We start from the raw sequence: 18,102 nt of genomic DNA, 5'->3' as shown, positions 1-18,102 counted from the left end.
ACCCATAATTATGTTACATTATATAGAGAAAGGTATTTTAAAGATGTAATTAAGGCCCCCAATCAATGACTTTGATTTAATCAAATGTGATTACCGTAGATGGGGCTGCCCTAACTACATGGGCCTTTAACAGAGACAAGAAATAGCAGCAGAGAGTATTCGGTTGATGCTGAAAAACCAAACTGTCTTGCTGTATGAGAGGAGGAGGCCGTGTGTCAAGGGCCTGAGAATAGCCTCTGAATACTGAGAGTTGCCCTTGCTTGACAGCTAGCAAGAAAAGGAGACTTAAGTCCAGAGCCAGAATGAAATCAATTCTGCTGCAATCATTTGAACTTGGAAGAGGACTCCAAGCCCCAGATGAGATCACGGCCTAGTCGATACCTTGATTTCAGTATGGTGAGATCTTAAGCAGAGTATTTAGGTAACTCAAACCTGCACACCAATCCACTCAAACTATGAGATAGTAAATTTATGTTGTTTTTAAGCCACTACATTTGTGGTAATTTGTTATGTAGGAGAAAACTAATACTGTAGACATGCCTAGACATTTAGTAAGCAATAAAGATTGGTATTCAATCTTAATTTTGATAACTTCAAAATTCATGTTTACAATTATGCTCTCCTTCTTACTTTAGTATATTTATTATTGATAGAAATCTGAAATATCTGGCTGCTGACCTGAAAATTAAATTAACACATAGTTCATCCAATTATAACCATCAAACTTGATGGCTTTGTCTTGTGTCTCCCTGGTTGGGTAGTTCAATATGCTAGACTTGTGTCATTTTTTATCTTTTTCTGTTTTCCCTGTCTTCTGCATATTTTCAAACTATGAAGAGTGTGTTATGTAAATTTGGTATGAAAAGTAATGACTACTTCGTAGTAAGAGGTAAAAATGATGAGGATCCAATTTCATAAATCACACAAACCTTTATTCATTTTGGTAAATACATATCTTTCCTCCACCACAAATGGCTCAAAATATTATAATTTCATTATTTAATGCCAAGGTAATGGGGTTTAAAAAACCAGTATTTTACCATTAATTATTATTTATAATTACTGGAATTAAGTAACTTCAATGTTGCATGGGAAACTGCTTTGCAGCAAAAATGTCTAAATTTAGAAGAATGCTTCTGAATCAAGTAAAAAATTGATGAAAAGAAAACTTGAACTCTGTGTTATTTCAGTTAATCACTTTTGCTCTTCAACATTTACTTTTTCAATGATCAGAATTTTTAAAAAATTCTGTTTACTTTGTTTATGTTTTCTTTTCATTCAGATTTCATTATATCTGGAGATCACTGCTGTGGTAGCTCATATTTTAATGATAATTATACCCTTAAATTAATGATAATTTTCTAATTATTAAATCATCACAAATACCAGTAATTATTAGTTTTTAAGGGATATATAGACTTAATGGGAAAAAAATTGACTGACTCTATGACTCACTGAATTTGTTTCAAAGTATTACTGACCCATCAAAATTAAAACCAGCATTTGCCTTTATAGAAATAATTCATAACTCTTATAAAGTAAAATTTTGGAACATAACTAGAGGGGCATATGACATTTATCCTACTCTGCTCTGATTTCCATTGCTGAGCAGGGTAATGTTCTCCCATTCACCACAGCTAATGTTGTCTTGCCTATTGTAGAATTGCCTCCATTTCAAATAGCACATTCATAAGACAAAATATAATCATTACCTTAGATTTTTATATAAGCCCTCTTTTAATGCATACAGAAAAGAGAGTTAAAAAAGCCAAAAACAATGAGTGAAAACTGGAAATGTCACTGTACTCATGGAGGAAGTTAGAAATGTAGGGAAAATAATACATAAGAAAATTGCTCATAAACTCCAACAAACAGTGAGTACTATTAATGAATAGTTTGAGGAGAATTAGCATATGTGTCAGGAATAAAGCCAATGTAAACAACAGGATGGCTCTCATTCTTGTGCTTTTCAGCTACTTATAAAGCATGGAAAACCAATTAGCCCTGTTAATCCAAAGCAGGATACTGAGGGAACTTCTCATACATTTGAATTATGAGACCTAACCTAAATGCACATACATGGAGCATGTGTTTGTATTTCTTCAGGTTGATGTGTTGTTTCACTGTAATGTTTGAAACAACTCTGCTGTTCACATCTAGCAAAGCTTATAGAATTCTTTCGAAATCTGTTTTGGTACTGACTTCAGCTTGTACATTATTGATCCTATCATATCCTGTCATATTTATTCTTTTTTGTTTATTTAACCAACTTTAACACATTGACTGCCACACTAGAAAAATTTTTTTCCTTGAGGCCACAGTTTTTTGTTATGAAAATGGAATAAAAATTTTGAAAACAAAACAATCCTTTCAAATTTAATGAAAAATTTATTTTTTATTGTTTTCTATGCATGAGTTATATACTACTTGAAAAATAGTTCACACAGCTCTCAAGATAGAGGCATGTAAGTTACATGTACGTCATGAGGTCCCAGGCTCAAAACTAGCATGAGTGTGAGTTAAATACAACTCACATGACAGTTAATATGTTAATTAAGCATCTATTGGGTGCCAGGCCTGTTCAAGATGCTGGGATGTACTAAACTAAGACACATTCTTTAATCTCAGGGAGCTCCTGCTCCACATATATGTACTTATATAGACATCTTAACTCTTTTCACAAATAAAGAAGCTGAGCTGCCATCACCTGGTACAGTTCTGTCCAACAGAAATGCAATGAGACCCATGTTTGTGATTTAACTTTTCTAGCAGCCACATTAAAAAAAAAAGGTTAAAGAGATTAATTTAATTTTAATATGTCTTGTTTAACTCTTATATCCAATCTACTACCATTTCAACATGCAAGTAATACAAATTTTTAGTTAGATACTTGGCATTCCATTTTTCATAATCTTCAAAATTCAATGTGTATTTTATACTTACAGTGCGTCTCAAGTGATACTAGCCACCATTCACTGCCTTATAGTCACATGTGTCTACTATATTGATAAGTGCAAATTTAAATAACAGTCAACATGGATTTTAGCATTTTTCATGATGCTATATCTAGATTTTCTAAAGATAAGATCCCAAACTGTAATTTTTGATAAGAGCTCTATTCTTCAAGAATATTTTTCATATCAAAACTATTACCCCACAGTAAAACGAGGTATTTTGTTTGCCCAATACTGGGAAAGCAAAATTTCACTTGTAGTATTTGAACAATATTGTCATAGATCAATTCTAACCTTAAGAATAACATCATGAAGGCCGGGCATGGTGGCTCACGCCTGTAACCCTAGCACTCTGGGAGGCCGAGGCCGGTGGATTGTTTGAGCTCAGGAGTTCGAAACCAGCCTCAGCAAGAGTGAGACCCCGTCTCTACTAAAAATAGAAAGAAATTATCCGGCCAACTAAAATATATATATAGAAAAAATTAGCCAGGCATGGTGGCGTATGCCTGTAGTCCCAGCTACTGGGGAGGCTGAGGCAGGAGGATTGCTTAAACCCAGGAGTTTGAGGTTGCTGTGAGCTAGGCTGACGCCACGGCACTCACTCTAGCCCGGGCAACAGAGCGAGACTCTGTCTCAAAAAAAAAAAGAATAACATCATGAAAAGTTCGATTGGTCAAAATACTGAAATTTATATATGTTAATTATTTATCAGTGACAATAAAAAGCTGTCAGAAAGTCTGTTTTGTTTTAATTGTATTTTTAACTTGTGAGGTAGTGGCTGAGTTACATATTTAGTTCTTTAGTTATCACATCACTAGCCATATTGCTAATGCACTATTTTTCTTTGAAAATATTTAACAAGGATGATATTTCTGCACTGTGATCGTAATGCATAAATTTTTAATATAGTGTAGATTTTTATTGACATACTACAAAATTTTATTGAGTTAAATATTAAAGAATACTGTTCACATAGTTTTTGGATGGGTTAAAAGTCATTTTGGAGGAGCATTGACATTCTATAAAAACTAAAAAAGGTATAAATTAACAGATCAAAATAGCCTAAAAGTTGTATAATTTTCATATTTCCTTAGAGCTACCAGTGTGTGTGCCCATCTGGTTGGGAAGGAGATTTTTGTGAACAAGAATCCAGTGAGTGCAGGATGAATCCTTGCAAGAACAATTCCACCTGTACTGACCTTTACAAAAGTTATCGGTGAGTAATATACTGTTAGTTTTCTTTATCAAATTACTTGGAGTGCTCAATGTCCTTGGGATGCATCCAGATATCATTTTTACTTTACATCCTTTAATCAAAATTACCATTCATAGATGAGCATTAACTGACAAGATAGTGTCACAGTCATTTGAAATTTGTAAATACTGAAGTCGAGGTATCAAGTCAACAAAGTAATAAACAAATTTTAACTTGGAAATATAATTTTCAGATGTGGCACATGTTACAAATGCATTTACTTCTTTAAAACATGCTTTTACCATTCCAGCATTGTTCTGGACCATTTCATGTGGGAGAAGGAAAGGTGCCATAATGTGACAAAGAAGGAAGGAGCCCCTTGAATTCAAATTTTCAATTAATTACTTAGAAATTATTATGAGTTTGGATTATCTCAGTAAAATTATTGATAAATTTTATAACATAAATTATCCACATATTCCATAATTGAATTGTATTAATAGGTTCTTAGATGAGAAGTCTGAAGAAACTCTAAATAGAAATTCTTAATAGCCATTGCTATTCCAAAAGCTTAACCAAATTCATATGTATATCGGTAAATAACTTTTATTCTTCGACTTGTTTCGTATACATTATATCTCTCACTTAGATACAAAATTAGGTATATTATAACTGAATGGTTTTATTCTTGTTAAAGAAGCAGACTAAGTACAAATGCACTCAGATGATTATTTTCTAGGGATAAATTAAAATGATTTCAGGGTGTTCTCCAAAATAATTCATACACTTTCTTTTGCCTTGTGATTATAATTGAAAATTCTGAATTACTTCAAGTATGTAAGAATTTTTACAAATATTTCTAATTTTTGGTGACTACAGTGGGATATAAGACTCAGACTAGTCAAGAGTAGGCAGTTTGCTTCAATAAAAGGGAATTCCAACATAGCTGGCAACAGTCGGATTGATACCTTGAAGACAGGAAGAAAAAAATAAATAATTTTGGTCACGTCAAAAAACAATGCCAATTCTATAATTTAAGTTTAAATTATAGAAAAATATAGAAAAACAGAGCTATTTTGTGACATTATCAATTATTAAAGTTGATATATCACCACAAATTGATATTAACAACCTCTTCATCTGTGTAGTAGAAGAAATAATCAACTTCTGATGGGCTACAAACAAAAAATTTTAGAGTTATCTATATGTATTTTATTTTTCTTAACTCAATTGCAACCTAAAATATATACTATAAATTTTCCAGTATTTGTTTCATTGGGACTCTGTTATATACTTGCTAACATTTAGCTGGTTTTTTTTTTTAATTTCTAAAGATAATTTGTGTATATGTGCATTGATGCTGTCAATAACCATCAAACACCATTAGGAACAGACTGAGGTTGAACAAGTTGGGTTTACAATTCATTGCAACAAGGGAGAGAACACACTATGTGGATCCATGAGCCATCTCAGTGAAAGGGTGGTAAAAAGGACTTACAGGTTTGAGCTTGTAACATGTATTTTTGTGGTGGGTTTAAGAAAGTGGGGGTTTTTCTGGATAGAATATCGTCAGGAAGTGGGCAAAATTCTATGACTGCTTTCTTCATATATTTTATCCAGAAGGATGAAAGACAAGACAGTCAATTTTGTTGTTGTTGTTAAAGAGGCAGCAATTACTCATACAAGTTATGGGAACGTTTTGTTATTCTTTTGGTTTGGATAATGTTCATATTTTTGTCATTATTCGGATATGTTTATGGGGTATCCTAGTTTTGTTATGATCTATCTGGGTCATAGAGTAGCCTTGTTTGATATTGATGTTCTATAAGATTATCTGTTGAAATGTTCAGTAGGAGAATACCAAGATCTAGCTGTAAACCAAGTTTTTTTTTTTCTTTGAGACAGAGTCTCGCTCTGTTGCCTGGGCTAGAGTGCCATGGTGTCAGGCTAATTCACAGGAACCTCCAACACCCGGGCTCAGGATAGCCCCCTGCCTCAGCCTCCCAGAGTGTTAGGATTACAAGCATGAGCCACCGCACCTGGCCAGTGAACCAAGTTTATAGTATCTGGCCAACTCCTAGATAACCTAGATATCAGGAGCTGCTTTTCTCCTAAAAATACTGCCTTATATATATGTGTGAAATATACATATTTATATGTGTGTGTGTGTCTGAAATACATTACTTACATTTGTTCACCTGTCTAAAATATACTTTTTTTATATATCAAACAATATAAGAAGACTCAAATACTAATTTATTATCTAACATGGTATTTTATTTAAGTAAAAATATTGCTCTTGATACAGAGGTTTTAAAGATTGAAAACAAAATAGGCAACAAAGTCTATAAGGCTTAATTAAAAATACTTTATTTTAATATTCATGAGACATAATCAGTCTTTCTAGATTACCCTGACATCACTAATTGTGAATTCCTAATGACTGAAATTTATAAATGTGTCATAAGACTTTGTCACCTAAATTAACACAAACTCTCTTAGTCATTTCATCATTCCTGAAATTTTTGATAGATTACTGACTTTATTTTCAAGATATTAAGTGTTGCATTTTTTTCTGGGTATAAAAATAGAGGTCCTACTTAAATAGGCTTTCTGAATGTAGTTCTTCTTTGTGATTTTACAGATAATGTATTACTATGAATGTTATATTCACCTTAGTTTTATTAAATTGTAAAGAAAAAAGCATTCACTAAATATGCTGTTAATGAGATAAGCATATGCTATAATAAATATAATAACCCAGGATTTAAAAATTCCCTTACCAAGTTATTTTTTATAATAACTTTATTGAGACATAATTCATGTACCGCTTTAAAATGTACAATTCAGAATAATATTCTTCCCTTAAAAATGGGGAATATATTCTAGGACCCCCAATGAGTGCCTGAAATCATAGATAGTGCCAAATCCTATACAATTTACAATGGGGTTATGTCCTAATAAACCCATCATAAGTTGAAACAAGTGAAAGATTCATTTGTATATATTTAAGACACTTAGTGATCATAGCTTAGCCTAGCCTACCTTAAACAGGCTGAAAATATATCTTAGTCTACAGTTGGACAAAATAATCTAATACAAAGCCTATTTTATATTGAAGTGTTGAATATCTCATGTAATTTATTAAATACTGTACTGAAAATGAGAAACAGAATGGTTGTATGGGTACTAGAAGTACAGTTTCTACTGAATGAGAATCTCCTTTACAATATCATAAAGTTGAAAAATTGTAACTCAAATCATTGCAAATTGGAGACATTTTAAGTAATATAATGTGGCAAATCTGGAAATCAGATCCTGCTCCTTCCTAGTTGTTAGTGTTTTTGTAGTTGTTTCTATTGTTTGTTTATTGTTTTCCTAGAATAGTTTGTCATGTGTGGCCATGGAAGTCTCTGCTTAACTAACTTAGTGGTCGGCTAAAACAAATGATTTCACAGAGATTTTCTTATAGTTTTGGTGTAATAAGTCTTCCAGCCTTTAGTGAGGGACTGTGTGTGCTGAGGCATGCCTTCAACACTCAGCCAGGCAGTTCACAGCTCTGTCGTATTCTTCACTTGCTGCTTTCATGGAGCCTCAAGGTTAGTCAGAGATCAGAAATTAGGGCAATTACATATCTTTCTTTGGCTTACCCATAGTCTTGCATGTTGTGACGTCTTCTAGTTTCCCAGGAATTTGGCTAGCTTTCAAAGACTTCTAGGTACACCTAATTCCCCGTTTCTCTCTTTAAGCGTATTGGTAAGTCTCTAGTTAGACTCGACTGGAATCATCACCTCAAATAGCTGCAATGTTAAATAATTGTGGTTGATTGTTTTTAACTAATTCTCTGGATATAAGGCTTTTGAACACAGTAAACTTTTGAGTCAGGTCAAATAAAGTCAATCCCTGAGAATGGAGATTTTCAGAGAGCTGCCAGACCAATGAAATAGTGACACTCCCTGGGAAGGGTCTTTTGAGTCAGCTTCATACCTATACTTTCCCCTCCAGTGGCTATTAGGCTGCTGTTTTCACAGCTGTCATAGCTGCAATGCTGTTGATTTTTAAATCCATTGCAGAGCTGGAAATGAGGGGGGATAGGAATAATGTAGTTAAACCACCACAAAGCTGACTATGCTTATGAGATTCAGTCATTTCTCTTGAATAAACACTGAGATTGTTGCAAGCCTTTCGTTCATTTAGAGTTTTGAAAAAGCTATTTCAACTATGTTTGCCAATGTTCTTTTTTATGGAAGAGTATATTTTTCAGAAGTTCTTCCTCTACTATTACAGAAGTGATTCTATCAAGTTATATTTTGTATTATTCATATTGAGGAAGAAGAAAGGGAGGTTAGGTGGGAGGGGCAGAAAGAGACAGGAGAGGAAGAGAGAGAGGAAATGAATATGGGTTCTACAGTCAGTGACTGCATGCTAAGTTTGGTTCCATCTCTAAAGATTAGTGAGAATTGGAGTAAACAAGTTTACCTTATATTCACAAGCTTCTAGTTTCCTCATATAGAAATTAGAATATATAGTAATATCAATTACTCATATAGTAATATCTTGTAAGATTGTGGTTATAATTAAAATTCCCTCTACAATTTTTGGCTCAGTTTTATATATAAACTTACACACACACACACACACACACACACACACACACAGAGGGAGAGAGAGAGAGAGACAGAGAGAATACTCTAAGTATCATTCTAAGTATGATGAGTTTTTTCTCTTTCTATCTCCTGTGTTTCTCTTCTGATCATTAGTTTTTATTATTCATAATATTATCTTGTTTTCAAAAATATATGCATGGACAAGACTACAATGGCATTATGTAAATTATGAATCTTTTAAATCTTATAGATATTAACTCATGCCATTTTATATATTTATATGTACAGCAAATAAAGAGCACTAAAAAGATTAATCATTACTTTATAATTAAAGAAGAGTTTATTTAGTTAAGGTTTAGTTCTCTCTGTAGCCCCACAAATTTCTACTGAGCAAAAATGTTTAAGTTTCAAAGGACATGGTAAATATTGTATTTAATTTTGTGAGGAGTCATTCTGAAGAAAGAGTATTAAAATTGCAAAGAATATCCTCAAATTTCATACTGTTTGATCAAAATTATATTATGTACCATGATGCATGCTTAAAATAGCATACTTTAATAGGTTAAATGAGAATTGCATTTCATTGACTGTGTAGTTATATTTCTTGAGAAGAAAAATTTTAGGAAAATGAACATTTGTTGGAATATCAAATGAACCTCTTCAGGTGATCTGTGTGTCCTAAGTTACAGAACTGTCTTCATGTGCTCATCTCTCTAAACAACTGGAGTTAACATAGTTTAGTGTTTACACAGTTTCAAGACATTAAAAAGCAAATTGGGCTAGGGATGTAATTTGAATGCTGACTGCAACCTGCCTTCTGCTATTCCTGGCACGGTTTAGAATTTAACTGCCTTCTTTATTTCTGCTCTTTCTTCCCCCAAAGCAGAGTCAACAGCTTTAGCTACAGATGGGGCTCTGTATGGCAGTTATTGGACCCAGATGCCACACTCTGGAGCATGTTTTGCCAACAGCATCTGGCTCCTTTGCTGCTGGTGCAATTGGCATTTGTGTTGATGCTTTGGCCTGCTTTTCTTATGGACACTACAAAGTAGACTTTCAGACAACATGAAGTTTTGCTCCCAGTTGACTTGTAAGATTTTTTTTTCTTTTTCTCAGTTTATATTTTATGAGAATTTGTACAAGATGCCTTAAATTATGCAACACTGTGCATTAAAACTTTTCATGTTTCTTATACGCATATGTCAAAACATTTTCAATGAATGTGATAACTTTAAAAGTCTGAAATTTAATAGGTAAAAATTTATGTTGATGTGTGTATTTTAGCATATTCAGTGGAAACTTTGAAAATTCTGATTGTGATACTAGACTTTTTTTTTTTACTATTTTTTTCTTTGCCTTATCTATACATGGAAGCCGTAAATGCTAATATAATAGTAAAATCACAACAAAATATTAATCCAGGCAACAACAATCTATGATAGAATATCTACCTTTAAGAGTTGGAAGGGTTTTTCTTTATAAAAGCCAGAGGTTTGAACAAAACATGTGTGGGTATGTAGATCATTTATTCCCTTTTGGGATAGCTGCACCAAACTTTAGTTTACAGATGTAACATTACTGGGCACAAGCCACTTTTAATATTTTGCAATCATAACCTATTATTTAGAGGATTAATTATATGTGCCTCTCTACACATGTATGTGTGTATATTTGTAGAATAAATTACTAAAAGTGAAATTGCTATATAAAAATGTCCGCATTCAAGATTTGAATAGATTTTATCAAACTGTCTTTCAAAGATATTTAATATTACATTCACACAGCAATTAATGAGACTATCTGTAGCAGATGCTGGTAGGTTATATCATTTTGTGTGGGAATGAATCTCTTAGTGAGGTTTTATTCATACCGATTTGCTATATTAAAGAACCAAAATAGCCGTTTTCAGTAACTTACGCAAAAATTCACAGTGTTTAAAAGTGGTAAATCCATATATCAAAACAAGGTCTGTGTGACTCCAAATCCATGGTTTCATATCACTGTCATCTGGTCTTTCTTATAAAATTATACATACATTGCCACTGTCTACCTCTCAGTTCCCAAGGGAGAGCAGCCACCAAGGTATTTCTAACAAATTCGTAAAAGCCTAGATAATTATCCTTTTCTCAATGTAAAAGTTGGACCCTTACATAGTTCCAATTTTATCAAAAAAGAATAATCCGAGGGGTTAAGTATACTGTCTTTGACAGATTAATACATCCTACGACCAATTATAACTTTACAAATGGCCTTAGAACTCAATGATTAAGTAAAATTGCTTTTTGATAACAATAGCAGAAAGGAAAGAAAGGGGAAATCAGTATCTTGTGGTAAGACTCTTAAGTTGTATGTGAAGTGGCACTATATTATTTGAAGATAGACAGTGATAAGCTAAAAAGATATTTAAAAACCATGCTTTGAATAAATAATGAACTCTCTTACTTCGTTGAAACTGAATTGAAACAAGGGAGGAAAGAGACAGTTTTATTAGGCACCGTGATAATTTTCAGAAGAGATCAAATTCCTGGTTGTTTCCCACCTTTCAAAGCCTCCTCGCATGTACACCCTCTGTTACTTTGCTAGTGCAGTCTCTGGCATTCCCCGGCTTCTCCTGCGTCCCCCGATCTCTGCCTTCATCTTTGCGAGGTGTTCTTCCTGTGTGCTGTCTATCTCTGTGTCCAAATTTCCCCTCTTGATAAGGACATTGATCATTTTGGATTAGTTCTCACCCTAATGAATTCATTTTAATTTCAATACCACTATAAAGACCCTATTTGCAAAAGAAGTCACATTTTGAGGTCCTGGGGATTAGGACTTCCAGATAATCTGGGAGGGGGGAAAACAATTCAATCCTTAATACCCTTTGATGTATTCTGAGTGCAAATATTAAAACATTTCTTATGGCTCTGGCAGCACATAATTTTATAATTTAGCATAGCCATACATAAAACCTTATGAATTTTACTCATAGAGCTGTGTAGAATCATATTCAAAGATTATTTTTATTATTTAAAAAAGTACTCAGAAAAAAATTATTCAGTGTTAGATCATCTCATTATTTCATATAGAACCATAGTATAAAGTCTATATTAAAGGTGTTATTGTCAATTAAAATTAAAATAAAATTTGAAAAATAAAAAATTTTTTAAAAGTGCATTGTATTATGGGCTTTGTTTGTTTGCTTGTCCTACAACATTTATTTTAAAAATGTTGACTTGTTTTATGCAAAGCCCTAGAAATTCTAAAATTTTTAAAAAATGAAAAAATAGAACATAACAAAGCAAAACAAAAATGATCCAGGCACATTCAGAAATGGTTCATTAGAAATGAATTGAAAGTCATCAGTCATTATTTGCTTCAGATTCAATGTTGCATGTGAGGGCAATGACTATGACGATGAAAAGCACAAAATGTAAAATTTAGGATTATGGTATTTGCTAGTAAAATTATTTTTTATTAAACTATGAAAAAGTAATAAGCATTTGCAACAAAAAAGAAAGTATATGAGAATCTTTCTTATTACAAAATCTGCATTTTATTTTTCTAAAACGTGATTAGTCAGAATTTGATATTATATTCCTCAAAAACATAATATAATCAAGTACATGATGTCCTTATTTTTCTCATTTTTCAAAGTAGTCTTTTTCTCTTACTGTTTCGTTTTTTTCCTCTTTTTGTGGGGTGGGTAATGTTTTAAGAGAAAGCCTTTCATAAGGCATTCAATTGATTTTAGACTTTTTTTGGTAATAACTTGTAATAAAATATAGTTCTTACATATACATTTAGAGGAGTTTGGGCAATTATGTTGACCTGTGTAACTAACACCAAAATCAAAATATGAAATATATCCATCACCCTGGAAAGTTTCTTTGTGCCCCTTTATAATTCGTTTTCACCCTCATTCATCCTGCTATTTGTTGGGCTTTTGAAAAATTTGTCCTTGTAATGATTTCTGAGTAAACAGTTCACAAAACATCAATATATTCCTTTTTTATTATGAGAAATATTTATATAAATATAAATTAAATTAGTTATATGTTATGTTTATCTTAACAAAGAGTTTTCATAGAAATTTTTTTCTTTTTTTTTTTGTTATGAGACAGGGTCTCACTGTGTAGCCTAGGCTAGAGTGCAGTGGTGTCATCATAGCTCATTATAACCTCACACTCCTGGGTTCAAGCAATCCTCCTTTTCAGCCTTCCAAGTAGCTGGGACTACAGGCACACACTATCATACTCAGCTATGTTTCTATTTTTTATAGAGACAGTGTCTGGTTCACGCTGGTCTGGAACTTCTGACCTCGAGCGATTCTCTCACCTCGGCCTCTCAAAGTGTTAGGATTACAGGCATGAGCCACTGCACCCAGCCATGAACTTTTTAATCTGACTTTTATTATACTTATGGCCAGATGATATGCTGATATTACTTTTATTTCATACATAAGTATACCAAAAATTAGGTAGATCAGTTGGCTTTTCCAATGGCATGTTAGTTAGCAGAGGGATATGGAATTTAGGACTTCTTTCTCCAGAACTCTTAAGATTTTCCATTATTTCCAATTGTTACCTGTCAGTCTTTGCCAACTCAGTGATGAAATAGTTGTTCAGTGGTATGCTTTTCCTTATCAAGGGAGTTTTGACATCAATCTAATGATAAAAACTTATGTCTACATTTATTATTTTAAATTGCTTCAGTCTATAGAATTGATTACATAAGAAAATCAATAACTTTTCCTGCTGTATCTCCAGGTACTTGAGAGTTTGTATCGTTAGTTTTGTCTAGGGTTGTTTCTTCTCTTTGTAGGGCTTTTCTCCCGAAATTAAAATAATTGTTTTGCTAAATAATCTGTGGGTAGTTTAAATGAATTCCTTGAGATCCATAGGTTTCCAAAATGGTAACACAGCTGATATGCAGAAGGGGCTTACATAAAAATAAGAAATCCATTTCATGATTTTCTCCTGGATCTGTGTCTAGAGCACCTTATTTAGGGTAATAATTTTTTCCACAAAGTTTGTCATGTTACATTATGCTTTCAATTTTCATGCAGAATCAATCTAAGATGTGCATTTGAACATTTTTATATTTCTTGCATAGCCATATTCAAAGACATGGTCCATTATGTTTTCCAGTGTCTTATATTAAAAGATCCAAGCATAAAATTCTTCCTTGACTTCAGAACTTAAATAAATATTATATAAATTTCTGATTTCTTTAGTGAGAAAATAAATGTGTATAGCCTAAATATTAATAGTCATGATTTTCAAAGTAAATCACAGTTAACACATGTCCTGCTATAGTAATTCTTTATAAATATTTACATTTTAGGATCTGTCTCCTTTTTCAAAGATTTTGAATATTATGTTTATACTTTAATTTCCCCTGAATCAGACTGGGTATTGTTTGAAGCCACTTGATGTATTTTGAGAAATTAGAACAGTGATTGTTGGGGGGTTAACATCACATAAACTAGATTAAGATTTTAAACATTTCCCTATATTCCTTTAAAATACTTCAGAGGTTAGGCTTTTTATGATATTGTGGCAGGTGATATATCTTGCTGTATACAATGATTGAAAATGCAGCTATTATTTCAGCATGTACTAAACTTAGAATAAATTATGACTATAAATGGCTCATAAAATATTCTTCAATTAAAATGAATTAAAGGCAAAAAAATCTGCTTATGGGGGGATTATATATTATTTATATTAATTATATAATTTCTAGCACCAAATTTTATACTGGTGTTTTTTAGGTTTCTCAAACACACCAAGATCTTTTTTTTTCCCTTGCTATTTCTTTCATCTGGAATACTATATTGTTTCCTTTCTCTTACCTCTTTTCTCAAGGCCCCTGGACTTGGGAATTAGCCTAAAACAGGGTATAGGAAACCTCTCTAACCCTCTAACCACTCAATCCAACATACTATATTTTCTTTGTATGCTTATCAAAATATGTAAATGTAGTTTTATCTATTTCTTAATTTTAACTGACAGTAATTATATATTTATGGGGTACAATATGATGTTTTGATATATACTTATATTTTGAAATGATTAAATCAAGGTAATTAACATATATGTCACCTCACAAACTTATTTTTATAAGAATGTTTATTTTTTTAATTAAAACAGTGTTTTTATTTTAATAGCTTTGGGGGTACAAGTTGAATTCTGTTACATGTGGATATTGTATAGTGGGGAAGTCTGAGCTTTTAGTATGCCCATAACTCAAGGAATGTACATTGTACCCCATAGGTAATTTTTCATCCCTTACCTCTTCCCACCCTTCCTCTTTTGAGTCTCCAGTGTCCATTGTACCACTCTGTGTGCCCTTGTGTAGCCATAGTTTAGCTCACATTTATAAGTGAGAACATGTGGAATTTATTTTTCTGTTCCTGAGTGACATCACTTAGGATAATGACTTACAGTTTCATCCAAGTTGCTGCAAAAGATATTATTTCATTCTTTCTTATTGCTGAGTAGTACTCCATGGTGTTTGTATGTGTGTGTGTGTGTGTGTGTGTGTGTGTGTGTGTGTGTGTATATATATATATATATATACATATATATGTGTGTGTGTGTATCTATATCTATATCTATCTATATATATCACAGATAGTTTTTCCTAAGGATAGTAAATAAAGGATTTCTATGGTTTTATGTATCAGAGATTTTATTTTAAAAAATACAGCAGAATGTAAGAAGATATGAGCAAAATATGTTAATAAAGGATATATATGATATTTAAAATTTTAAAAAACACAAAGCCAAACATAACTATATTATTTAAAGATATACACATGGACAATTGTGAAGAAATATTTGAGAATGATAAACAAAATTTCAGGAGAGTGCTTCCCTTGGAAAGAATAATAGAAAAAATAATATGATTGGGCAGGGATTCATAAGACCTCAAATCTTTTAAGGATACTTTATTTCTTAATAATGATGGGATATCATTGAGAAAGAAAAAGATGAATATTAAAGAAAAGCGGTTAGACTCATTTAATCAACATTGTTAGAGTTATGGATCTGATCTGTGCCCATATTTTAGACAGTAGAATGTCAATAGAAGAAATTGGATATAAATAAACTCAGTTATGGATCTATGGATTTTTATGTCTGTAGATTGTGTTGATTTCAGACTTACAGTCCTACTTTTGTTCTGCTATGCAAAACTACCCTTGTTTACATTTTGATCAGTGATCTCTAAAGAACTGAAGAAATTGAACCTATTGGTGAAAAATTTTGCTATACTCATTGAACTATTAAAATAATTTTAATGAGTTTTCCTTGATATGATGATCAAACACAAAATAAATGAAACATTGTGAATTAAAATTGCCCAAGAAATTTCAAGTTGTTTTTAAATAATATTTTTATATTCCCCAGAATAATATATATGTAAAATATATATATACATATATATATATACACACACATATATATATATATATACCAGTTGAGATAGTTTTAACTGTAAGTATAAAAAAATATGATTAAAACTGGTTTAACTGATAACAAAAATAGCAGCTCGTTTAACTGGAAGTCCAGAGATAAAATGAGCTGCTGAGTAGGAAATGGCCCCATTTCTCTGAGATTCCCTTGGCTGTACTGTACTCTGTATGCTGAATGTCAATAAGCTCACCATGGCAGAGTGAAATTAGCCATCCCGGCTTCACATTTGTACACCATGGCGTCAAACGAAAGTAAGCATCACATCTGGAGGCTGCTTCATTAAAGTGAGAAAGGGTATTTCTCACAAGATCTTAGAAAATATTATAACTCTTTGACTTTAATTGCATCAAATGCTCATGCTAAATCAATGCTAATTAATTTAGGTCTGTGTTCGTAAACCAGCCACTGCAGGGAAATGAGTAAACGTAGCTGCACACTAAACCCATTTAGAAAATGCTAAGGCCTTGGTCCCACCCTGAGAGATTCAGATTTAATCTCTCTTCGGTGAAGTCTGAGCTTCAGGAGATTTATAAGCTAGTAGCTGATTCTAATATGCAGCCAAAGTAGAAATTCACTGTCTTAGAGCAATCAGACCCACACCTGGCATGGAGTATCAGCATAAAATCAACTGCTCACTTAACACATGAAATACAAAGGAGGGGGAATCTACCTGAATAAAATTAGTTACATAAGGAAATAGGTAAGAGAGAATGGGTACGTTGTAGATAACTGATAACATGCACGTTACTTTTCTAGTTGTGTACTATCTGTAATCTGAAATTCAAAATAAAAGGACTCTGCCGGCCTGGCGTGGTGGCTCACACCTATAATCCTAGCACTCTGGGACGCCGAGGTGGTAGGATCATTTGAGCTTTAGGAGTTTGAGACCAGTCTGAGCAAGACTGAGACCCCATCTCTACTAAAAATAGAAAAAATTAGCTGGCTGTGGTGCAGTGGTGGTATGTATTTGTAGTCCCAGCTACTCAGGAGGCTGAGGCAGGAGGATAGCTTGAGTTCAGGAGTTGGAGGTTGCAATAAGCTATGATAATGCCACTGCACTCTAGCACAGACGACAGAGCTAGACTCTGTCTCAAACAAACAAAGGGTTTTAGTATTAAGGTAAAAAATTTAAAAAAATGGCTTTGCCATGGAAAAATCAAGTTATTCATTTACAGTTAAAGAGGACACAGATAAATATAATAAATGGCATTTAATCAGGATCTATGTTGTATGGACTTATCTATAAAAATAGGGAAAACAAGTAAGTATACAGATATATATTTTTTCTCTATTAGCACTTTATAGATACAATATAAATGCAAAAACAGTAAATTGCAATCATCATAAAAGAGAATCTGTTTATTTCAATTAAAATGAACATAATACTGGGTGTTGAAATAGCCATTATCCTCAAAAATATAAACACACTGTCTGGTCTTAATCATAAATATGGTAACATGGAGACATCAAAGAACTGTATTAAGGTGAAAATGTGTGGGAAAAGGATAAACATTTTATTTTACTCATTATTAAGAATAATATATTAGACAGACACTGAACAAATTACTAAAGAAACGGGATATAGACAGATAAGATTTGATGGACAGTAACAGGAAAACTCAAAAGGATGGAATCTTAAACTTAGTAATCAGTTAGGCAACAGCAGAAATATCTTGGGCAACTGAAGTATAGATCAGAGAAAGTCAGTTAACAGAGCTCCATACCTCAGAATTTTATGTACATCACAATTTGACCTCCTAGCAGTGATGGAATAAATAAATTACTAATTATTCTGAAGTTTTGCTGGATGTAATATAGACATAAATACTTTGTTTTTTTAATTCAGCATTATTGTCAAATGTTTCTATTAGGAACTCTGGAAGAAA

At 32.5% G+C, this 18,102-nt stretch overlaps 1 protein-coding gene across 1 annotated transcript in view; it reads left to right on the top strand.

The window, feature by feature from the left end:
* The window catches only part of EYS (eyes shut homolog), a 1,451,515-nt gene that overhangs the window by 446,179 nt on the left and 987,234 nt on the right, over nt 1-18,102 (top strand). The window contains 1 exon segment of the mRNA XM_045543805.1: nt 4,049-4,170. Coding sequence (XP_045399761.1) covers nt 4,049-4,170 — 122 coding nt within the window.

This window comes from Lemur catta, chromosome 2, assembly GCF_020740605.2.
Source record: "Lemur catta isolate mLemCat1 chromosome 2, mLemCat1.pri, whole genome shotgun sequence".
Taxonomy (NCBI): Eukaryota; Metazoa; Chordata; class Mammalia; order Primates; family Lemuridae; genus Lemur; species Lemur catta.
This window is presented reverse-complemented; position numbering and strand designations above follow the sequence as displayed.